The sequence below is a fragment of the Cololabis saira genome, chromosome 22 (assembly GCF_033807715.1).
Source record: "Cololabis saira isolate AMF1-May2022 chromosome 22, fColSai1.1, whole genome shotgun sequence".
NCBI classification, from domain to species: Eukaryota; Metazoa; Chordata; class Actinopteri; order Beloniformes; family Belonidae; genus Cololabis; species Cololabis saira.
In genome coordinates this window covers 24,858,074-24,883,140 of record NC_084608.1, presented here as the reverse complement: position 1 = coordinate 24,883,140, position 25,067 = coordinate 24,858,074, and the positions used below count along the sequence as shown (strand labels likewise).

Here is a 25,067-nt window from a genome sequence, read left to right as displayed (position 1 = left end):
TTTTCTTTTTTAAACATTTTCTTAAGCTGATACAAAAATGATACACATTTGTTTTATGTTTAGCCTTGCAAAAGTATGTTTGAAATCAAGTTTAAGTCTGTTATCCTCATCCTCCAATCTGAACAAATTTTGTAACTGTTCTGGTAACGATCTATTTTTTGCTTTAAACATTATTTTTAAAGTTGGTTAAAGTTTTAAAATTATATAGATAATATGAGTGGATAAAAACCCTAAATAACCCTCGAGCAGGTAACATTTATTGTCTTTGCTGTCAGCTTTACCCAAAATGTTGAGGATGTAAACACTGGAATGTGAATTACCTTTTGCTGCTCTGTGACTCAACCAGACCTCCATGTGTGAATCTGTTTAGTGTCCACATGTTTAACATCCATTTATTATCACCCAAAATATATCAACACACTTTTTTCATGTTTTTTTTCCCACTTTGCCCCCTCGTGTGTCGCACGTTGCAGGTTGTTCAGATGCACTGTAATTTGGAGTCAAATGAAGAAGGGACCAAAACTCATGTGAGTCACACACTACAGGTACTTTGCTCATTTTAGTATAAACACCTTCGCTGGGCTTCGCGGTGATAACGTATGTACCGTGGTTTAGTTATGAAGTGTAAGCTAGTCTTATATTTTTACCTGATGATCTCTCTCTCCCCCAGCTCTCTCTGTTTCTGAAAATGGACGACAAACTTCATCGGCAGCTAAGCTGCGACATCCTTCCAAGTAAGTTGGAAACAGCTGACCTTAATGTGTTTTTCTTTTTATCTACAAACTTTAAAGCCCACAAGTCATATTCCCTTACTTAATGATTTCAAGACATGTTCCTAATGGGTGACAACTACAGGCTTTAGTCAATAAATCAAGCTCCATACTTTCATAGCCAGTTAAAATATTTGCAGCTGGAACCAATCTGACTTTTTGAGTGTGTTTTTAGGACGCTTTGGGGAAATTGTGTCTCTGAATTCACAGTATTTGTTTGAGTTCATTAAAGATCATCTAAATATGTGTTTTGTGTGTCTTTAATATGACGTATAATCAGAGGTGGGTAGAGTAGCCAAAAATTGTACTCAAGTAAAAGTACTGTTACTTCAGAATAATATGACTCAAGTAGAAGTAAAAAGTAGTCATCCAAATAATTACTTGAGTAAAAGTAAAAAAGTATTTGGTGAAAAAACTACTCAAGTACTGAGTAACTGTTGAGTAACGTCTGATTTTTTTTTTTTAACACAACCATTCAAACAGACAAAAGTACAAAATAATCATCTTCAGGCAAATTAAATCAATAAAATAATAAAATAAATTTAAATTAATAAAAAATAGCTTAAATTGAAATAATCTTAAAATAAATTCAAGTACTTTGATAAATAATAAAATTAATAAAATAATAACAGAATAAAAAAATTAATTAAGCACAAGTAGCACAAAATTTCAAGCCTTTGTACTTTTCTTTTTTAACCAGGCAGAACTAGAACAAGCCCATTTACTCATAGAAACTCTGTGTTTGTTATAGTCTGTGTATATGTGACAAAACATGCAAAAACAAACATTTTTCCCAAAGAATCACTCAGTGATGTCAGGAGATTGACGCGTACGCGGATAAAAGAAAAGTAACAGATCAACGTAGCCTAATGTAGCGGAGTAACAGTTTCTTCTTCACAAATCTACTCAAGTAAAAGTAAAAAGTATAGTGATTCAAAACCTACTCCTAAAAGTACAAAATTTCCCAAAACCTACTCAAGTAAATGTAACAGAGTAAATGTAACTCGTTACTACCCACCTCTGCATATAATAAAAGAAAACTTGCAGGTTTCTGTTATTGTAGTTGTTTCTAACTGAAATCATTTTAATGTGAAACTTACAGCAGACAACCCAAAAGACCTTGCCTCTGAACTTGTTCACTACGCCTTCATAAATGAGGTAAACAGGATTTTATTTATTTTTTTATGACATAGAAACCAGTTGTTTCTTTAAAAAAATGGAGATTTAACCACGTCTCTGGTCCGGTGCAGGAGGACAGTGAGAAGGTGGCGGGGTTCCTGGAGGACGCCATCAGCCGACACCGGGTCCGAGCGCTGGCCTCTGGGGCCACACAGTGAGGAGGCGACAGTCACGACAGTGGCAAAGGGAAGGGGGGGCGTCTGGCGCTTTGACCAGACAGGTGGAGAAAGGGAGACGGCAACAGATCTCGGGGTAACAAAGACGTGACCCCGGGGAGCAGAGGACCCAGCTGGGGGAGAGGACACGGCACAAAAGCAGACAGACGCTGATCCTGGAGAGTCGTAGACTATCCCAGCGAGAAGGAAACAAAAACGTCGGCAGTGAAAGAGGAACTGAAGGACTCTCTGGGTGGAGGACCGGAGGCATCATGGTTGAACCCAGCAACCCCACAGAGCAGCGGAATATCCACCACCTCCCTGCCTAAAAGGGCTATTACGCCTTAATGTATCTTGACAATTTAAGTTTTCCATAATGCCACTATTGAGAACAGATACAGATATGTTTTACTTCCAGATGCAGCAGCTATCTTTTCACAAGGCCATTTTATTGTTCCAAGCCTCATTTGCACTCCAATATATCCGCTATTAATTATTTACACTGAATTGTAAACAAACTGATTTAAAGGTTCTCCCCTCACAAGCCGTCCATCACCATCATCTTAGGAATTTAATATTCCGTCCTACATGCACTGTTAATACTCATTCAGTTGACTTATTTATTTTGTTTATAACTGTGAACAACATAAGCATTGCACAAGCCTGTTTCATTTTCCTTTATTCATTATGTTTTTGACTTGCAAAATGACACCCCCGTCACTGCACTCCTAGGTTAAAGGCTGCGTCTCACGCAGCTTCACATGCCTCGTCTAAGTGCAACGATGAGCAATGAGACGACGCCTCTCTTTTAGCCTGTAGTGCTCTTAAGGGTTTTCCTCGTGAAAGCGTTCTGAAAGCCAAAGACTTGCAAAGTGCCTCACATGGCAATGTAGTTTGGACAAAATTTCCATACGAAATGACATTATACCCAACTTTGCAATTCGGAACGTATCTTAATAAAGTGGACTGTAGGTTGAAGGTGAGCTATGGTCTTCCTGACTTGCTCTGATCTTTTTAACCTCCAGTCATTCAAATCAGCTTGTGTGAATGTGAAAATTAACTCCACCCCCGATAAAGGCAGCTCTGTTAAGAGCTGTAGCAACTGTATATTAGACGTATGGATCGGATCATGATGCTCGCTGCTGCAGTCACAACTGAGGTGGGAAGAAATGCAGTTTGTGTACAAAAAGTGGAGTACATCAGTGTCTGATTTAAAAGCATAGTCCTGCATAAATAAGAGTGTTGGGTGTGTAATATTAACATAAAATCAAAAATTGCCATTGTTAGTGAATATTTCCGCTGGAATTATTTAATTAGATTTGTTTTGTAAATATGTTTAGAGATCTTTAAAAGTGGGGAAAAAAACGGCTAAATCTACCCAACTCTTTCTGCAGTATCTGTACTTAATAATATGAATGAGAATGTAAGTATTTTCACTAAGATTTGTAATTATTTTAGATTGAAAAGCATAATCATTCATAGTAAACTTTGACTGTGTTAAATTCTACTGTGCTTTTACTTCAGACAGTATCATCGTGAACATTGGAGGTGATTCGACTGCAGCCCCCACAAACTCAAAAATAGAAGATTCAGTACAGCTCTGCTGGATTTTCTGTACCATAACTCAGTTTTAGATATGTGAAACAACAGTTTTAGGTGAATTTTGGTTTAGTGAACTGTGAAAAGGATGGTCTAATTAGTCTTCAGCAAATATACTTTAGATTTTTCCAGACTCTTTGATCTCTGCTCTATTTGTTTTCTCGGTTTGTAAGATTGCAATTTCATACCAATTACACTGCTGTACAGTCATTGCTTACAGTACTTACTATACTCTTGTGTCAAGCCTATTTAACTGTCTCTGAAGACAAGATCCCAGAATCTTCCCACACTGTGGGATTGTGGTGTACATATTTGTTTGTGGCTATCAAAGGGGGTTTACGTGGGACAAAATCTTAATGAAATGCAGTGCCATTGTTTCTCTCATTTGATCTAGTGAGCTGCATGTCTTAATATCCTGCAAACATTCAACACTGCATTTTGCCTTTGTCAGTCACAGTACAGTTCCAGAAGGAACCTGACCAAAAAACGAATGTTTAGACTGTGCAACCATTTGAAAGACGTGCATATCAGTCTTAATTTATGTCAGATTGCTTCTCCCCGCCTCCTTGTGTTGAATGAAACCTGCCTTTGGATGTGTTCTTCTTAAACCTTTGTTAATTATTGTAGCATCTGCAGTTAAAAATACAATAAACAGGATGTGACATGTTTGTTACATTTAAAAACATGAGGACTCGTTTATTTATTCTCCCACAATGATTCAAAAGATAAATATAGTCACTACCATGAGACATTCCAGAAAAGCTTTTTCACATTCACATTAATTTGATAAACTGCCATTTGTTTTTTTTTTGTATTTAGAAATATGGTATTCTGAAAATGAACCTATAAAAATTCTTTTTTAGCTGGTGTCAAATGCTAAATACTTCAAGATACTAAAAACTATGTTTAGCCCATTTGAGTAAAATACTAGCAATCAATTGAAAAGAATGTCGCACAAGAGTTGATCTGCTTCTGTCTCTGCAATTGATACTAATGAGGAGGGAAAACAATGAAAGCAATAAGATACAAGTTTTAGATTTACTTTAATAATAATGCATTGGCATTTAAGAAACAAAAAACAAAGTAATATTTTCAATAACAGTCTACTCTTAAGACTTAACAGATTGATCACAATATTAACACTAAATGTTAATACTGCAGCTGGCCCCGGACCCCCCTCTCCCCCATCTACCACAGACTGTCCCCCCAACCCTCAGTCTCATTACTTTGGCACTTTAAAACCAACATGTTGTACATTTTCTCTTTTTAATTTATATTGTATATCTCCCTTAATATTATTTGTTCTTTTGTATTGCACCAAATCACCACAACAAATTCCTTGTGTGTGTTAAAAAACTACTTGGCAAAAAACTTATTTCTGATTCTGATTTATATACCTTTTGTTGCTTATCTTTAGCTAAGAAATTTACATCTGTAACATAAATATTGTGATGAAAATAAGACTGTTAATTGTGTAATTTTTTTAGCAATGACACCTAATTTTGAACCTATAGGGACATCTTATGAAAAGGTTAAATAATATCTACATTTATTATCTACATTTTCATACCTGTCAAGTCGGAACAACAAATCAGAGATGGATGGATGTAACGAGAAAGAAGATATTTCTGACAAAAAAGAAGACTTGGCGTAAATATCTATAAAATAGGAAACCAAATTTACTTTCCTAAAGAGGAGATACAGAAACATGCGTCTGTGTCATCAGTCAGTGAATGCCAGAGAGCCACATGAGTGAAAATGACAACTTAAAAGAAAATGTAAATGTTTCACTTGAATCAGAATCAACTTTATTGGCCAAGTTTGAACATTGTCCAACAAGGAATTTGACTCGGGTTATTTTGCTCACTGTACCCGGATTTAAAAATAGCAAACAGTAAATAAACAAATGTGGCACTTATTAACATATATACAATTAAAAAACTGAAAGGTGCAGCAGTATGAAGTAGATATGGTAATGACGGCTCTAAATAAAATAAAATAAAATAAAATAAAATAACATATTTGATAATATATATTTAATATACATATATATTTAATATAATATATACATATACATATATAACATCTTTTTAAACTGAAAGGTGCAGCAGTATGAGGTAGAAGAAGACAATCAATGTGTATATTAACTGAAAATATTTAAAATAAATAAATGTGTTTTAATCCACTTTTGTGTTTTCATTTAGGCTCTATAATGCTTTAAATATTTAAATCCAGGCTATGCATTTTGCAGCTTGATTTATAGAAACCATCTTCCGTCCCGCAGACGTCAATGAGCGTTAAAATGAATGATTAAAATGCACTATTTTACCTCAAAGCACATGTAAATAAAACATCGGCCATTGAATACAAATCTAATGATATTTTATTTTTATTTTTATGGTGCGCAGAATCTGGTTCCTGAACAAAAGCGACGCGGTCGCATCTGTCCTATCGCGATATCTTTCATTGAATGCGGGGAGATAATCTCGCGAGAGTTCAGGTTTGTGGTGGGCCTCTCTGGACGGTGTGCTTCATGGCGGTAACGGACACTGCGGTAAATACAATCTTTTATTAAATGAAAAAAACATCGTTTTCAAATTATTTAATACCATTTGTCGCTGTGTAAGTATTGTAGATTATAAATCGCCGCCCTTAATGGTGTAAACTCATCGAGAAAAAGAATGCGTGTTGCTGCTGCGCGCCATGCAGTGATGGATGCCCGACACGAGCTAATGTGTGCACGAAGATATCGTCGCAAACCGCATAGAAACGACGCTTTGCTAGTCTTTTTTTAACGCAATTTGTAAAGATCAAATAGTTAAAAGTCATGGCTGCATCGAATCTCGAAGTAGTTAAGTCCTGTAACGATCTTAACCTCAAAGGGTTTGAATTAGCCTGAGCATGTGGCTACGTGTAGATCACCCTGTCTGCGCATCGTGGGGATAAATACACTAAAATACACAAAAGACGGGCTGGTTAGGGTTTACTATCACTGTAACTGGATGATTGATGCCTGTTTTGATGCTTTTATCAGTCTGATGGCATTTTGTTTTATTTTTTTGTTATTTCCCCCCATAGAAGAGGTTGAATTGATAAATCCCCATCAGCGCTTCCCCCCGGGGGTTCCTGCCTGTCTGGTGGACCGACGTTAGAGAGCCGTAGGTAAGAAGTCCTGCCCCGGTTAGAGCCACGGCTACGTCTGGATCTATGTATAAAGATAGATATATGCAAAAATCCAGCCCTTCTGGGGGGATATAATAAATGTAATCAACTCCAATAATGGGTTTAGATATCACACAAGATTTCAATATAATATATCTTAGGGCTAGGGCTGTGCGATTAATCGATTTTAAATCTAAATCGGATTTATTAATCAAAATCGATGTTAAAAAAGGAAAATCGGAAAATCAATTTTCCTTTTTTGCAGCTGGCTGCATTACAGACAGAGCTCGTCTAGTCATCTTTGTTTGGTCAAGAAAATTGTAATGTTGTCACTTTACTAAACTCAAGGAGGATTTACAGTATCTTTTAATTGCACTTAATTCCCAATAGGGAAATTTGTTTGCTATTTTTCTTTAAAAATAAAGATAAAATATTTGAAACAATTTATTCCATTGTCTTTTGTAGTTTTACCAAAGAAATCGAAATCGAAAATTGGGTTTTCAGAGAAAAAAATTGGGATTTTATTTTTGTCCAAAATCGCCCAGCCCTACTTAGGGCAGTGTCTCCCAGCCTGGGGTCCGGGCCCCCCCTGGGGGGGCGCGAAACTTTGTCTGCTATGAGGATATGCGGTTGTAAAAATTATTTTTGCGCATGTTAAATAAATAAAAAAAATCATAATAACACACCTAATGGAATACAGTAATCCAAGTCTGTATAAACCCACTTACTGTAGTATTTTAAAATGACCAAAATATATTTCTAATTTATTTAGCAGGATACAAACTTAAAAACGTATTATTCATCATTATTCAACATTTAATCATACTACTACTCCGACAGGTTGTTAAAGGAAAATTTAAAGGTCTTGGTTTAGAGATCACACAAGACTTCAATATAATATATCTTGGGAATATCTCCTCCACACTTGACCCAAGATAAAAGTTGTACAGGTTCTTCACATCCCTCTGTGTCGGTATATATGTACGGTATGTGTAATTGATGACCTAGGATGTATGTTTGGGTCTTTTGATGGAGGTGAACTTCCAATGCTTGCCCTGTGGCTTTCCCTTTGCTGTTGATACTTTTATGCTTTTGTTATTTTTCTTTCTTTCTATGTCACCGTTACATTTTTGTTGTAATGTCCAAAATATACAAATCTTTAAAAATAAAGTAAAAAAAAAAAAAATACAACATTAATAGTTGCCTGATTTGTGATTGCAATATAAAGAGGTTTCCTGCGCAGGAAAATAAAATTATGGATATAGGCTGACGTATGTTCCTAATCAACGGTAATCTGTTTTTCTTAGTATTGCTGCTTTTTTTGATTGCAGGGAGGAGAAGCTCTGACAATGGAGAATGGACAGGGCACAGGCTCCAAGCTTGGCCTACCGCCTCTCACCCCAGAGCAACAGGAGGCACTTCAGAGGGTACGAATCTCGTGCTGTATTCAGGAGGGAAATTACATTTTAGTAATAATGTTGTTAGAATTGTATGTTTATGTGACAAAACAAGATGTGCGTATGTTTCGATCTGTTTAGGTAACTGGGTCCAGTCAACTTCCTCTAGGGAGTTGCTTGCTTAGATAGCACAAAGCACATGGTCAATTAATGCAGTAAAAAAAAAATCATTAGTATAACTGTCAAGTAATGAAAAAAGGACATGGACACTAGTATGGAATAGTGTTGTAATGATGCAATGCATTCTTTGGAAAAGCCAACAAGTTGCTAATTACACGTTATGTTTTTCATGCATCTATGTTAGTTGGTATAGAATGATTTACTTTGAGCACACACTGTTAAACTCCTGTGTTACAGCAGTGTTGTTGGGCATACACGGTACAGGATGTATATAAAACTATGTAACACTTTACTCTGTATAGAACTATGCACAATACTGTCTATAAAAAGTATGCTAAACTATACAGGATCAATGACCAGCTGAATCCCTACAAAGGTGTGCAAGAGTTGCCGTATTAATTAAATAAGAGGCAGAGCCTCCAGTGTTCTCTGTCAGACAGGTGAGTTGCTGAGTGTGATGAAATGAGGCAGGAGAGATTTCCTGTACTGGTCACTACGACAGCGGAGCTGTAGCAGCAGCAGTATAAATGTGTTGCAATGTCTATTTATTCTTTTGTATTAGTTGTCTTAAAGTATATACATCAAATTTGTAGTTATGTCTAGACACTGTTGTGTGGGTAAATACATTAAGGCTTTACATTACTGTAATAGGGGGTGAGATAATGAATCACCTCTTTCCTGCATTTAAACTTAAGCATGTAAAGTAACACACTGTGCATCCATTATGCCTGTTTATCTTTTTCACTTCAAGGTTTTCCTCCATGATGCCTTCATTAATAGGTTGGAACTATGTTTTAGTGCAGTATATTTAGCTTTTATCAAGCTTATCAGAGATCCTTTTACACAACATCATGATGAAAAGATCCAGTATACGGATATTTGTACCTTTTTGATTCATTTTGAATTTTTCATGAGAATATTTAAGTTTAAGTTATAAGTTTAGTTTGAAAATTGATACCAAATATCTATGCACATGGAGATTTGTTGGACTCCTCGTGTCGGAACGATGTCGGAAGAGCTTTCTGCTGTGAGAACTTACAAATCCTGCATCTTGCAGCACAAAAAGATAGAAAGGGAAAAAAAAATGTTTTTTCATTGTTTCACTTATATTTCCATCGACATTAAATATATTTATCATCAAAATAATAAAACTTAGCATTTGATTAGGTTTAAAAGTTGACATTAGGCACGTTTCCATAGCAGCGCTCAGGAAAATCTGTCGCGCAGGAACCTCTAACAGGCTGGAGCGTCTCCTTGAACCTTTGAAAGAAACAGCGCCACCGACCACCAGGTGGCGGTAATGTGCATTTTTTTGCAGTTCAAAAACTGCCAGGAGTAAACAACTGATGCTTTTTTTATGTTAAACATACACTGCGGTAGTAGTGATTGAGATTAAAAGTAATCCCCCATCGGACCTATATATTAGTGTAATAGCAAGACCTGAACTGACTCAGCCATTTTTTTTCGTGTAATCAACTGCATCAAATGTACTTGTAGATAAATATCTCTGGTTAAAATGCTTAAATGCTATTTGTGCTCAGATGATTTAAGTTAAGTGAGAGGACTGAACTAAATTTCATGCTTTTAGAATACCCATCAGCAGAGACCAACCACCAGGTAGCCCCTCTAGCCCGAAAAACGGCCCCCTCCTGCTACAGGGTCGTTCTTTTGGCCCCGGAAAGGTTTCCTTAAGGCCAAATTACAGGGCGGTTCCTGTTAATGGAAACATGCACAAACAGCCTGGCCCTAAACAATCTGCCTGGAACTCCCACTAGTATCTCCATTGGTGTAAAATGAGAGTAAAGGTTTAGAGATGAGACTATTTCAATCCTATATCGTTATCATGGGTCTGATACTGAGTAGGGCTGCAACTAATGACTATTCTGATAGTGGATCAGTCATTGACTTTTGAAACGATTAGACGACTAATTGGATATCGAATCTCATGATTATTATAAATTAAACACACGAGAGAGTGACCCTTCATTCAAAAACACATCTTTTAATTAACTTTACTGCCAGTCACTGTGGTGTTGCATCCATCATCGCATTACTAGATGCACAATAGTACGTCTGAGCGTTAAGATTCAATGACTCGGGGAGAACGAATCCCTAGCGTATGCGAAACCAGTCTTTAAGAGTTCAAATGTGACATTAAAAATGCAAGAGTTTTCCTGAGTCATCTTGGACGTGTAGGTGTTATACATGAATCTGCTTTTTAGCACGTCGAAGGCTGAAATAAAATAGTCTTTGTGGGTCATTGAAATTAGAGGTCTCATACTTGGTGATGGGTTCCTGTTTAAAATCATATTAATTCAGAAGGCTGCAATTAACATAGTAGTCTTTGTGTGCGCAAATGTCTCATATTAATGACCTGTTTCCTTTCCCAGGCAAAGAAATATGCTATGGAACAAAGCATCAAGAGTGTCTTGGTGAAGCAGACCATTGCCCATCAGCAACAACAACTCACCAACCTGCAGGTGAGATATATAAAGCTTTTGATACTCCTCCAGATGAATTTATTTTAATGTGGCTTGTCTCCTGTGAGTCTTGATTCTAGAGAGAATTTCTTAGCCTGTCCATGCATTAGTACCTCTTGGATCTTTAATATCAGAATTCGGTTATGGGTTAGTTCTCATGGAAGTCTTGCTGCCTTTTCTCCCCAGTGCTGTGAAAAAGAGAACGTGTAGACCATGTGCCTCTGCTTTTTTTCAGATGGAGAAGATCAACCTGAAGGCGTGGTTAACATGTTGAATTCTTTGCACTTTAAAAGGGGACTTGCTTGTGTTAAATGCTGTTTGGTGATTTGTAATTTAGTGAGGGGGAGGTAAAGCCTAAAATGTATGCTGTTTAGAGGGAGGGTCTGAATATAGTGTTAGTCTTACCGCTGTCGTCTATCTAGCAAAGCTATTACCTTTTTGAAAAAGCAAAGCTAAGGGATATCTAACCTACTTTTCAGCACTTTTTTCATCTTTACTGTCTTTCAGATGGCAGCAGTGACAATGGGCTTTGGAGATCCTCTCTCACCTTTACAATCGGTCAATAGATCATTAAAATTTTTTTCCTGTGCGCATTCCCAATGGAAAAGGACTGTTACCCTTCTTTTACTGGTTGCCTTGGCAACAATCCCTGCCTTTTTATTTAACTGAAGAATGCATATTTTGTAGGAAAACATGGCTTTCTGCCACAAGTACAGTTGCAACCATGAAGGCAGTCCTTGAGATGTATGACTTTCTTGAGTTGCAATGGGATTATTTACTTTCTTACATTTTGCAAGATTACGAGCTGGTAACATTCTTTTCAAGGACTTTTCAAAGGGGTTCCTAAATGGAGAAAGGTCACGTCTCTGAGAAATATGCATTTGCTTGTTTGGAAAAAGCAGCTGTTGGCATGGGACAAAAGAGGGATAGCAATCCCTTTATGGACCAAAATGAGAGTGGACAGGGGTCTTTGTTTTGTTTTAGTTTTTTATTTTTTTTTTTTAATATGTCAGTCAAGATTTCTTATTCTTTTCTTTTTTTTTTCTGTAAAAGCAAGTTATCCTCTCATCATGTTATAAATCAGGACTGTATTCTTTATTGATGATGCAGTAAATTTAAGACAAACAGGCTGACCAAAGACATCAGTAAGATGCAGCAAGTTTCAGTGATTAAGCCATCTCTCACCTTAAACTCGACAAGAAAGTTTGAATGCTTTCATCGAGATTTTGTATGGATTTCGTTTGAACTCCACGATTACTTTTGTTACCTTACTTGCATCCATGGATTACAGGTCAGTTACTGAAGCCAAATATTTGTGAGGGCTGTGCATGTCAATTACTTCAGTGTGTATTCTGTATATCTGTTCAATTGTAACAGAGCAGAGGCCATATTTAATTACCTCTGTCATCAGGGTTTTGTAACAGTTATAGATGCTAGCTTTTTTTTTTTTTCCTTCCTTTCCCAGATTTATGTCATTTAAGTATTAACCCATTTACCAGTCCAGACCCCAATCTAGGAATTGGCCTCTAACAATTTTTGCAGAGAGCAAATAAAGTAGAAAATTGTTATTTATTATTTGTGTGTGTGAGTGTGTGTGTTAGCCTTCCTTTCTTTTACTGTCTAATGCTTATCATGTGTTTTCTTTCCCCCAATTGGCAGGTGGCAGCTCAGCGGCAGCGTGCACTGGCGATCATGTGTCGGGTGTATGTGGGCTCCATATACTACGAGCTCGGCGAGGATACCATCAGACAAGCCTTTGCCCCCTTCGGCCCAATCAAGAGCATTGACATGTCTTGGGATTCAGTTACAATGAAACACAAGGTCAGCATCAATCAATGTGAATACCGTGAAAGGTAACCAAAGTCTTTGCAAAATGCAGATATCAGGTTATACTTCAATTTTATTTGACTGTACAGGGGTTTGCTTTTGTGGAGTATGATGTGCCAGAAGCTGCTCAGCTGGCCCTGGAGCAGATGAACTCAGTCATGTTGGGGGGGCGAAACATTAAGGTATGTTTTTTTTGTTTTGTTTTTTTTTTTGTGTTTTTTTGTTGTGTATTTTTTCTTTCTTTTCCCTGTGACTCTTCAGGTTGTAAGAACAGGTAAATAAAATGAATCTCTTGTTTTATTCTTTATCCTTTATCAACACATCTGATGTTTTACTGTACTTTGATACATGAGATGGGGGTTTGGGATGTATGTTCAAAAAATATTTTAACCTTGTATATATCTGAAGTTGTGTTAGGATATGTCCACATGTATACATTTTCATTTTTAATTATGTAAAACCTTTATTAGTTACAAAAAAAATGTTTATCCACTACAGACTTTGTTCAAGATGAAATATAAAATATGTCTTATGTTATGTGAAGATATGTTAAAGCAAACCAATTTGCCTGTTTTGTGTTTTTCTGTTGGTTCCAGGTGGGTGTGTGAATGTTTGTCTGGATGTGTTGAGTTGTGTGTTACAGTTCCATGACGCCATCAAGGCCTGTTTAAGTGATGATTTTCAGCTGGATACCGCCAATGACTTCACTCTGATACCAAGGTGTGCTGATGATGGACTGCGCCTGGATGGTGTTACTTGGTCACCTCATCTGCAGTACAGATCCATCTCATTTAGATGCTCGGCATGGTTAGAAAGCTCAGATAGTTGCTAAAGGGAGGGAATAGTCAGAGCTTGTATTCTTAGCACATTTATTTTATTTTTGTTACTCTAGTGGCCTTTATTTGCAAAGTGGCTAGATGGAAAATTTGGGTAGAGCGAGGGGGAAGACACGCAGCAAAGAGGGACAGGCTGATATTCGACCCTGCGCCGCCTGCACATGTATATGGTGCACCCGCTCACCTAACTGAGCTATCCGGGGCTCCCTTAGCACATAATACTAGAACAAATCAATTTTTAGTCTTGCCACTAGCTCAGGGTGTCACTTTGCTAGAGTTATTTTTTGAAAGAAAGCTAAAGTTGTAGTTTGCCATGAGAGTTGCTAATGGTTTGCGGGCATTTTCATAGTAAATATTGTTAGTAAAGCAGCAGACGTAATAGAAGACCCTAGTTCTCTTCTGGTTTCTAGCTTTTAAGTTGCTAAGAACGAGGAAGATGTTAAAGTATCAGTATTTCTGACAGCTTAATGTTCTGACCCTTCATATTAGAAGTTAACTTAGTTCTTGACCCCAGAACCGCTCTTTCGAGTCCTTAAAGAATCCAGTAATATGGACTGATCTTAGGACGGTATGACCACTTGTTGAGTGGCTAGGCTGAATTTGGCTGTTGCAAAAACTTTGGCGTCGTCATCATATAGAGCACTGTCCTTAAGTGCGGGTCCGGAGGGACGGCCGCTGTGCATGTTTTGGATGTTTCCCTGTTCAAACCTGCCCATTTTAAATGATTGACTCATCATCGGCTTGCCATTTTGTCTCAGGACTGTTGATGAGCCATTCATTTGAATCAGGGGCTTTGGAGCGGGGAAATCTCTAAAGCATGCAGGGCTGTAGGCCCAAAGGACTGGAATTGACGAACCTTGGTGTAAACCTTTACGGTAGTGCGTTCTCAGTTCAATCTACAAACCCCATAATTCAGAAGGCCTGCTGGTGTAATCTGTGCTATAGGTTGGGCGGCCAAGTAACATCGGTCAAGCGCAGCCCATCATTGACCAGCTGGCAGAAGAGGCTCGCGCTTATAACCGGATCTACGTAGCGTCTGTCCACCCTGACCTGTCAGACGATGACATCAAGAGTGTGTTTGAGGCCTTCGGGAGGATAAAGTCTTGCACGTTAGCCAGAGACCCCACGTCAGGGCGACACAGAGGCTTTGGCTTCATCGGTGAGCTTGGTGGCTCTCTTTCGCTCGTGTTCTCCTTTCATTGATACTCTGCTACTAACAGATACATTTATTCCCCTACAGAGTATGAAAAGCCTCAGTCAGCCCTGGATGCTGTGTCTTCTATGAACCTCTTTGACCTGGGGGGTCAGTACCTACGGGTTGGCAAAGCAGTGACTCCACCCATGCCCTTACTGACCCCCACAACTCCAGGTGGGCTGCCGCCTGCTGCAGCTGTGGCTGCAGCGGCAGCCACCGCTAAAATAACGGCCCAGGCAAGTATGAATCCCTTCCAAAGGGATTTAATGGCCTTTCAGGTAAATATAACCCAGATGTAGCTAGATACGTCCCCAGCACTGACGATTAGAGCGTAGAGGCTTTACTGATTTGACTGGGAGAAGGCCATTTTCATAGAGATCAATATTAGCAGGGTCTCCTTTCATCTTTTAGATGATTAACATCAGGATTAAAGCTCCTCCCATTTGCTGGTTGATTATTTTGTGCTAAGAGCGGTTCTGTAGGTTACTGTTCAGTTTTGTATACTGACCTTTGAAGTTCAGGAGCAGAGCAACAGTATTGATTGTGACTGCATAGAGAGGATTTAAAGCTCATGGTTGACATGGTTGTGATGGTTGACTGTGTTGCCTTGTGCTGTGTTCTGTGTGTTTCCCTTACCTAATGTCTTCGGCCCCCCCCTCTCTCAAGGAGGCCGTAGCTGGCGCGTCAGTTTTGGGAGCATTAGCTGCACCCCAACTTCTCGGTCAACAAATGGGAATACCTCAAGCCGTTATGGCCGCTCAGGCGCCAGGGGTCATTACAGGTTTGTTACAAGACATAAGGGCGGATTTTTTTTTTTTTTTTTTTTTAGCAACTGTAATAAGTGTACAGTTTTATATACAGTACAGACCAAAAGTTTGGACACACTTCCCCATTTGTTTGAATGAGAAGGTGTCCAAACTTTTGTCCTATACAGTACATATTAAAAAAGAAATTGAGATCTATAAAATTGATCTTCATGCGGACCGTATTATTACAAAACCCTCGCTGCCTATACTGATAACTGGCTTTTACTTGCCTTCCTATGAAGGAGCATTAAGTTTCATGAATCTGAGCGCCTTCATGGATGGTTTTTAATGGATTAAAATAAATCGGAGGCTAATTCGTGTTGCACCCTAATATCTCCGGAGGCACGAGAATGTTTTTTACATTTTCTACTCTGTATTGAGATGCAGGCGTTTTTCAACTTTCGGTTTCTCTTGTGAAACAAATGTATTTGTCTGCAGTGTCACTGAATGTATGTTGTACGTTCCCTGAAAAAGGTGTGACTCCAGTGCGTCCTCCCATACCAGTGATTCCACAAGTTGGTCTTGTGAACCCAGTTCTTGCGTCTCCGCCAGTCCTGTCTAACCCAGCTGCTGGCTCGAACCAACAGGAGAAGAAAGAAGAGAAAGAGGAGCTGCTTCAGGATGGTACAGGGCAGGAGATGCTTAGTGATCAAGAGCACATGAGCATCTCAGGCAGCAGTGCCAGACATATGGTTATGCAGAAGTTGCTCAGAAAATCAGAGGTGACATATCCGATTGTGTGATTCAAAGCTCTTGTTTTGTCCTTTTCTTTTTATCGTGAAGATTGTTTGTGCTCACTAAACTCCTGCCGTGCTCCTCTGTAGTCCACAGTGATGGTCCTTCGAAACATGGTCGGACCCGAGGACATCGATGACGACCTGGAGGGAGAGGTGACGGAGGAGTGTGGGAAGTTTGGCACTGTCAACAGAGTCATCATCTACCAGGAGAAACAAGGAGAAGAGGAGGATGCAGATATTATTGTCAAAATCTTTGTTGAATTTTCCATGGCGTCAGAGATGAACAAAGCTATCCAGGCTCTCAATGACCGCTGGTTTGGAGGTCGTAAAGTTGTTGCAGAAGTGTATGACCAAGATCGTTTTAACAGCAGTGACCTTTCTGCATAAAGTGTCTAAAACTGGTTCACCAGCACCCACACCCAAACCTATTGCCCAAAGTCATTTCAGCTAAAGTCACTCTAGCTAAAGATGTGGGCGTCTGATGTGTAATTATGGTTTTATTTCCTTTTTTTTCTTTTCTTTTTTCTTTTTTTTTTTTTTTTAATTGCTGTTGATATTAATGTTGAAAGCTCCACTGGGATGGATTCATTACATTTTTGTGTCTTTTGTTTTGTAATCTGTGAAGACTCCCTTCTGGTGCATTTAACATTTTTGTAATCCGATCTTGTAAAACGTTTAGTTTTTCCTGCTTTAGCTCCTTTTTATTTTCTGTTAAATTGCTGGGACATGTAAACACTTTTTTGTTTCTACTATTAAAGGTGGTTTGTCCACAAAAATGTTGCTAAATTTGATTGAATGTTTGAGTGGTGAGTCAATTCTTGAACAGAAGTGGGTTTTTTTTTTTTTTTTAAGTTTAGACATGCAACTGACTGGTACTGAAAGCATTTAAGCTCTTAATAGTGTAATGTTTATTCTGCAATATTTTTGTTTAGGGACAGGATGAGCAGTGACTAAAACACGTAATAGTTGTGTTTTCAGTCATGTTAACCTGTAAGTATGTTTCTAGATGGAAAGTGGGGTCCACGCGCACCCCCCGGATTTTTTTATGCCACCTGATTTTTTTTTTTTAATCCTTTAAATGTCTAGTTTCAGAATTTGGTCAGTGCCAAGATCAACTAATGTCTGAAAGGCTTTGTTTTCACACTTAATTGCATCTAACTCCAGACCAGAAAATTTGAAATTTGAGATTGGCAAAGTAGCATATCCTATCATACATACAAGCCACAGAGACCAATTAACACATTTATTTCTGCTGAAACCACCGAGCAACGACCAAAACAACCTAGCAACCACTTTTAAGATCCTAGCAACTACCCTAGTAACCACACCTAAAATAACTTAAAACCTCCTTAGTCTAGAAGGAAAATGGGTTTCAAGGGTAACCCCTATTATTTGTCATCTACTTTTTATCATCAAAGTGTCTTCTTTCAGAATTTGTCAGGTGCCAACCTGAAATCATCTCCCAAAGGCTTTATTTTTTATCCTTGTACTGCGAACCCCGACCAGAAAACTCTAAACACCGACATAGTATGTGGTGCAACTTTTGTCCTAAAGAACTTACAGAGACAAATTAATACATTTTCCAAGCCAACTCTGATAGGCCATCACGTAGCAACCACCCTAGCAACCGCATGTTTAGAATGTTTGGGTTTTTTGAATTTGGCAGTTGGTACATCGACATCGTAGGCTCCCACTGCTCTCTCTCTCTTTTGGGACAATTTCAGCACACTGGAGAACATTTTAGTAAGTATTTGACATAACATTAATTTGTCAGTTATAACTACACATTCTTTCTGAACAGTAATCAAAATGAGCAGAAAATTCATCTGTATTAAATGTTAGCTTGTGTTAGTAGCTAGCTAGTTAGCCAAGTTGCTAGTAGCTAATTAGGCTTGCCACCCGTCCCTTGAAATACGGAATTGTTCCGTAATTGGGAATTAAAAGTTGCGTTCCGTATTGAACCAATAAGGACATATATTATGCTCTTATTTATCTATGTCATAATATACAGGTGAAGGTCGGAAAATGTGAATATATTGCAAAACTTTATTCGTAGTAAATTCAACTTAAGGTGAAACAAATGAATTATTTCCATTCATTCAAAGTGAGATATTTCAAGCCTTTATCTGTTATAATTTTGGTGATTATGGCTCAGTTTATGAAAAGCCCAAATAAAAAATCTAAAAAAATTAGAATATTTTATGAAATCAATAAACAATTCAATCATCAAAATTATAACAAATAAAGGTTTAACATATATTGCTTTGCATGTAATGAAACTATGCAATATATTAGTTTCACCTTTTCAGTTGAAGTATTGAAATAAATTAACTTTTACACTATATATTTCCATATATTACCATACTTTTACACAAACATAGCATAGGAGGCTATTTCAGCTGCTATATGGTTGGCTGTCTGTACAGTCATGCAAGTTCAATGCTATTAAAGCATTTTAAACTTGAAATCAAAGCATTTTGTTTTTTTCGCATAAAATATATATATTTCTATATAGTTTAGAAGTTTTGGGGACGTCCCTTTTTTTATCGTCTGTGCTGCTGAAATTGGGGCGTCCCTTATTTCTATTTCTGAAAGGTGGCAACCCTACAGCTAATAGTAGTAGTTTTTTTTACAGACAAAACAAGGTCCATATACAGCACAATAGTGAATCAAAGATACAGACTTAATCAAAATAAATAAATACAATTAATTAAAGATGATCAATCATTAATGTTTTTGTTAAAATTTTCAGGAGCGCAACTTCAAACATAACCATGGGAAAACCTGCAAAGAAAAGAAAACACTCTGTCAATGAGGACGTGTCTCCGAAGAGAATTTGTTCATCAACATGTATTGTACATTCCTCAAATCTTCTGAATTATGGCAAATTTGTATCTCTTGATGCATGCCGTGGGGAACAAAGCGAGAAGCTATCATATCTACACAGAATTAGGGATATGAGACTCAAGGAACCATCCAGTTCACCATACCGCATGACAGGTATTTGTGACCAGATCCCATCAACACTAGATGGCTTGGATTTGGCAACAACTGGATATCATCAAAACTGCTATACATGCTTCACAGGGAAATTATCTCGGTTGCAAGTATCAAAGGCTGAACCATCATTGTCTGTAAGGGATTCCCTCAGCAATCTGAAATCTCTTCCAAGTCAGTTTGGAGCTCGTTGTTCCTTCTTGTTTCCCAATGAGTGTATTTTCTGTGAAAAAACTGAAACAAAGTACAAGGGCAAGTTTCAAGAGCTTACTAAGTTTCAGAGTTGGAAACACAAGGAGCCTGCCTGGAAAGTTGTTGAACCCAGGGCACAGGAATTGAAGAAGGATGCACTTTATCGCAAAGTGCAGGGCAAGGACCTCTTTGCGATGGAAGCAAAGTATCATCAGTCATGCAGGAACCTCTTCAACACAGTTTGGCGAAACCATTTGCGAGGAAAGCAGAGAGCTGAGAAGGCAGCAGACAACATCGACAGCCTGGAGGCCCAGAAGATGGCAGCACATAACAAATCCTATGGTGTGGTAAAAGACTACATTCTTACCAATGTGATCAGAGGCAAAGAGGTTGTCCAGCTAAGATACCTCTGCAAGATGTACATCGAGACATTGGAAAGTGAAGGTTTCCCTAATCCCAAATACCGCAGTGAGAAATTGGCAAAACGACTGAAAAAAGACAAAGACATCTCACGTGACCTCACATTCTCCAAGGTGCCACAACATGGCTGTATTGAGATTACCCTCATATACAGTTCGAGCATCACAGTAGATGAAGCTGTAGTATGTGCCTACAAACTTGGGAAGAAATAGAGATAGAAGATCTCCTCAGTGATGGCGAATTTGACGATTAGTCACAAGTTAACTGCATCCTACACACATTTTTTGCCTTTTTATTTACGATTTTTGTTTTAAACAGTCAGTGTGTAGTAAAATGTAATAAACAATTATTTTATTGTGTTCATTTTAACAGAGTTGCCTGGGTAAATATATTCATTTGTCTCTACAATGTGGTGTAACTTTTGTCCTAAACAACTTACAGAGGCGGTTGCTAGGGTGGTTGCTAGGGTGGTTGCTAGGGTCTTAAAGGTGGTTGCTACGTGATGGCCTATCAGAGTTGGCTTGGAAAATGTATTAATTTGTCTCTGTAAGTTGTTTAGGACAAAAGTTGCACCACATACTATGTCGGTGTTTAGAGTTTTCTGGTCGGGGTTCGCAGTACAAGGATAAAAAATAAAGCCTTTGGGAGATGATTTCAGGTTGGCACCTGACAAATTCTGAAAGAAGACACTTTGATGATAACAAAAAGTAGATGACATACAAACATGTTAAGATATATATATATCCCATTGATCAGAGAGGTTTCTTCTGTACAAATTTTGTTAGCAGAAAATGTTTCATTGTTCATGTGTAATTTTGGTAAAGAGGAGTTTATGAATTAAATTTAAATACATTTTGTTATGCAAGATGCATATAGAGAAAAGGAATTGGGAAGTATTTGGCACTGCGAGGGACTGCTGACCTGTCGGGTATCAATCTGCAATAGGCTCCCAAGAGATCCTAGTAATCGATAAGCAGGGATCTGCCCACATAAAGGTTATTTTTTTATTAATAATAGTTGTGTTTTCAGTCATGTTAACCTGTAAGTTATCTGATTCATTGTTTTCTGAAACCTGCGCCAACACCAGAATTAAAACAAAAAATAGATGCATACAACTCAAATTCTTAAAAAAAAATTTTATTACCTATTGTATTCAGGTATACAAAAAAACATTCACTAGAAAGGTGATAGAGAATTGAGTGTTTTTAATTTCAGTATATAATACACACTTTAAAAGAAATTGTGTATTTTATATACTAGACAGCAAGTGGTTAAAGAAGGTAACGATTAAGAGATCATGTAATAGACAAAACCGACTTCTTTAGCTTAAAGGTATAAGAAGAAGTAAATAAATAGTAAAGTAAAAAGAAGTAAATAAATGATATTAAAGAGTTCCTAAGTTATGTGTACAAATAATGAAAATGTTTGGTTTAGGTTTTAATGAAGATTCATGGTTACATGCGCCGTTTTATCTCCCTTTCACACTGAATATGGACATAACTTTATTTAAAATATCAGAAAAGCAAAAAAAATAAGAATATGGCTTATATTTTCTAACAAGAGACTAAACGTATTTGCTTATTCAAACAAATTTAATAAAAAAAAACTTAAACTCTTACTGTCTTAAACGTTGCTCTGATGAACTCTCAACACTCAGAGTCTCAGAATTATCAACCACTGCAATAATAATAATAACCACAATCATATGCTGTAACAATGCACCTTTCAATAACAATGACTACCTCATACTGCTGCAACTTTAACTTTTAAATTGTATATATTAATACAGAGCCGTCTGGGAGTTTTGCGAGGCCCTGTGCGAAATCGCTTGGGGGGGCCCCTCGCGCGTGAGCGTAGCGAGCGCGCGCGAAATTTTTGGTTTTTTCGGGTCGGATCGGGTGTCTAAATGCGCAATTTTAACTCTCCAATTAGCAAAATACTGGATACCTTCCCCTGCCTCATCATCATTTGACTTGCCTCGACGGGGGGCCCCACGGCTGCTTGAGACCCGGGCGGATTGGTGATTTTTCTAACAAATTTATCAAACGAGCCTTTCAGAGAGGCATTAAACACTTCCATTTTCTTTAGTTTTTTTCTTTTTTCATCCCCTGATGGAAATTTCCTGATTCTGTCTCGTTCTCTCGACATTGTGTGACAGTTTGTTCCAACTCCACCCGTCTGGATCAGAGCAGCTTGTGTCAATGCGCTTGGTCTGACACATTTGTATTGAACAACAGACACGCGCATCATTGCACATATATTTTATTGATATGCACAGACTAGTACACATTTAGGTCTGTAATGGAATGTGACTGTTGTTATTTATAAGGGAAAAAACGAAAAAAAAAAACGAAAAAAAAAAAAAAAAATTTTTTTTTTTTTTTTTTTTTCAAAAACGGCCCATAGCGCGAGGCCCCTTGGGGCGCGAGGCCCCGTGCGATCGCACGGTTCGCACACCCCTTGCGGCGGCTCTGTATTAATATATATATTAATAAGAGCCATTTGTCTATTACTGTTACTTATTACTTTAAATCTGGGTTCAGTGCATACCTGTCAAGTTTGGGATTGAAATTTTGGGAGGGAAATTTTCCGCTGCTGTCCCACCAGCCCAACCGAGGCCCAGTACCTTACATAATTTACAGATTTACGAGAAATCTAAAATAACTACCTGTCAACCACTTACAAACTACAATTATGTGCTCAGAAGCTGATACGCCTATCTTTGTTGACTGAAATGCTGTGGACATTCCGATAATAGAGCCTAAATAAAAACACAAAAGTGGATTAAAGCACATTTATTTGTTTTAAATATTTTCAGTTAATATACACATTGATTGTCTTCAAGTGAAACATTTACATTTTCTTGAAATTTGTCATTTTCACTCATGTGGCTCTCTGGCATTCACTGACTGACGCATGTTTCTGTATCTCCTCTTTAGGAAAGTAAATTCAGTTTCCCATTTTTAGAGATATTTATACCAAGTCTTCTTTTTTGTCAGAAATATCTTCTCTCTTGTTTTATCCATCCATCTCTAATTTGTTGTTCCGAGTTTTTTCCGTTGTTCTCGCGAGAACTGCCACCCAGGCTTCAGCAGGTGGCAGTTCTCGCGAGACTAGTAACAATTAAGTTTGCAGTTTAAAAATTATTATAATATAAAAATTGGAAATTTACGGGAAAATACTAATACGGGAAGACGGGGGGAAAGAGGGGTAAAATACGGTAGTTTCCCGGCCAAAACGGAAGACTTAACAGCTATGTTTTGGCGTACAGTGCTACATGACATAACTGTATTTAAAATATAAAAAAAGCAAAAAGAAATAAGAATATGGCTTATATTTTCTAATAAGGGACAACAAGTATTTGCTTATTTAGACAAATTTAAGAAAAAATGAACTTAAACGTATTATTATTAAGTAAGTAAGTAGGTAAGTATCATATTCATTGTAGTAAGTGGAGGAATAGCAAACCCTCCTTTGATTGTTTTATTAAATTATTCTAAATTATTCTTCTTATCCCTAAGAAAAATAAACTCCAACAAAATGTCTAAAAAGATTTGTGAAAACATATCTTGTTTTCTGCTTTTTTGATGCATGCCTCAGTCCTTGCTCCTCTTTTTGGCACTTTAGTTTGCCTGATCTTAAATACTGTGATACTGTTATAGTTTGCACTTTATAAAAACCCCTGTTTGTCTTTTATTTCAATATATAGTTAATTGTTTTTCTATATACCTCTATATATAAGTATACTATCATCCTTACGAGAAGATGTTTTTTTTTCTTTTTTTTATTGAACACAATTTTTTAAACAAGAAAAACACACTTTATACAAAACTGCTAGTAGAGGAAATATAAGAAGAAAGAACATCTTGGAGGTTTTATGAACAAGCGACATATAAACAAAAATAAGATAGACAAGTAAAGTTAATACAAAGGAACAGTAAGGCATTTTAAAGCAAATAGCATCGACATTTAAGAAAGAGACTTAAAATAAAAGATACTTTGATATATCGGTTAATATTTTTTTTGCAGAGTTATTTGACTTAATATATTTTAAAGAAACAAAAAAACTTTTGAAATAATTTATAAAAAAAATGGAAAGAGGGCTTCATTTTTTCTCCACTTACATCAATGTATGTGGTATTTAGCCAGTAAGAGAATGACATTAACCAAGAAGGACACTGATTTGTCAATAGTATCTATATAAAAAATAATGTTAACGATTTCTAAATTTGGAATGTCATTTTTAAAGATAGCCTATTTCTAATTTCATGCCAAAGATTTTTTGAGACAGGACACAATAAAAACAAGTGATCAAGTGATTCTTGATTCATTGCAAAAAACCCAGGGGTCAACTTCAAATTTAAATCTATATCTCAAGAATTCAGCGGTTGGATACATTTTATTAATCAATTTAAAATGAGTCTCCTTGACTTTGGGGGAAAGGGCCATTTGATATAATTTGAGTGGGCTTTTTCTAATGTAGACAAACTTAAAGACTGTGAAGTGTCAGAATATAAACCTCTGTGATAGTCGTTAAATGATCTTGACTAAAAGACAGCACTTATAAACTTGTTGTTACATTTCTTATCCAATAACCCATATGAGAAGATGTTTAATTACTGTTCTATGCAGAGGTGTCAAGTAACGAAGTACAAATACTTTGTTACCTTACTTAAGTAGAAGTTTTGGTTATCTATACTTCACTGGAGTAATTATTTTTCAGACGACTTTTTACTTTTACTCCTTACATTTTCACGCAATTATCTGTACTTTTTACTCCTTACATTTTAAAAACAGCCTCGTTACTCTATTTCATTTCGGCCTTTAAAAAAAAACTATCCAGTTAAATTGCTCCATCCGGATAGAGTGAATTTGGTTGTGGTTGTGGCTCAGATGTTCATGTCCAGTTTTGTTCTTACATCCGTTGCCCTCAGATTCCTGCAACTAAACTTGGATGTAAATTCCAATAAAGGTTAGGATAAATTATAACATGCCTCTGAAGTTTGACTTTTTGCACCATTACAGTACTTATAAGCAACTAGTCATCAAATCTCCTGCTCTCTGAAACACACGTTAATGCTCAATAGTACACATATATGGTTCTTTAATATATTTGCATTATACTAAGATGCATT

At 37.2% G+C, this 25,067-nt stretch overlaps 3 protein-coding genes across 9 annotated transcripts in view; all 3 read left to right on the top strand.

Moving 5' to 3' along the window:
- Positions 1-4,388, top strand: part of LOC133423300 (nuclear receptor-binding protein 2-like) — a 58,007-nt gene extending 53,619 nt beyond the window's left edge. For both annotated transcript variants that reach the window (XM_061713484.1, XM_061713485.1), the window contains exons 15-18: positions 474-527; positions 671-734; positions 1,873-1,928; positions 2,021-4,388. In XM_061713484.1, coding sequence (XP_061569468.1) covers positions 474-527; positions 671-734; positions 1,873-1,928; positions 2,021-2,107 — 261 coding nt within the window. In that variant the 3' untranslated portion in view covers positions 2,108-4,388. The remainder of the gene's footprint in view (positions 1-473; positions 528-670; positions 735-1,872; positions 1,929-2,020) is intronic.
- A 1,736-nt stretch (positions 4,389-6,124) lies between these two features.
- LOC133423299 (poly(U)-binding-splicing factor PUF60-like) lies at positions 6,125-17,119 on the top strand. Of its 6 annotated transcripts, none has more exons than XM_061713479.1 (12): positions 6,125-6,257; positions 6,782-6,865; positions 8,197-8,292; positions 10,833-10,922; positions 11,430-11,480; positions 12,582-12,743; positions 12,839-12,931; positions 14,531-14,744; positions 14,826-15,058; positions 15,447-15,561; positions 16,061-16,308; positions 16,411-17,119. In XM_061713479.1, exons 3-12 carry the CDS (start codon positions 8,215-8,217, stop codon positions 16,708-16,710), a joined length of 1,584 nt encoding a protein of 527 aa, XP_061569463.1. In that variant the 5' UTR covers positions 6,125-6,257; positions 6,782-6,865; positions 8,197-8,214; the 3' UTR covers positions 16,711-17,119. The 6 variants fall into 6 exon arrangements, with proteins under 6 accessions (XP_061569463.1, XP_061569465.1, XP_061569462.1 ...); XM_061713480.1 differs by having other exon boundaries at positions 6,210-6,257; positions 6,785-6,865; XM_061713481.1 differs by lacking the exon at positions 6,782-6,865 and having other exon boundaries at positions 6,200-6,257; positions 14,826-15,016.
- Positions 17,120-17,988: 869 nt separating this feature from the next.
- Positions 17,989-20,309, top strand: LOC133423454 (uncharacterized). The gene is made up of 2 exons (XM_061713629.1): positions 17,989-18,066; positions 19,076-20,309. Exon 2 carries the CDS (start codon positions 19,098-19,100, stop codon positions 20,142-20,144), a length of 1,047 nt encoding a protein of 348 aa, XP_061569613.1. The 5' UTR covers positions 17,989-18,066; positions 19,076-19,097; the 3' UTR covers positions 20,145-20,309.
- Positions 20,310-25,067: the final 4,758 nt, after the last annotated feature.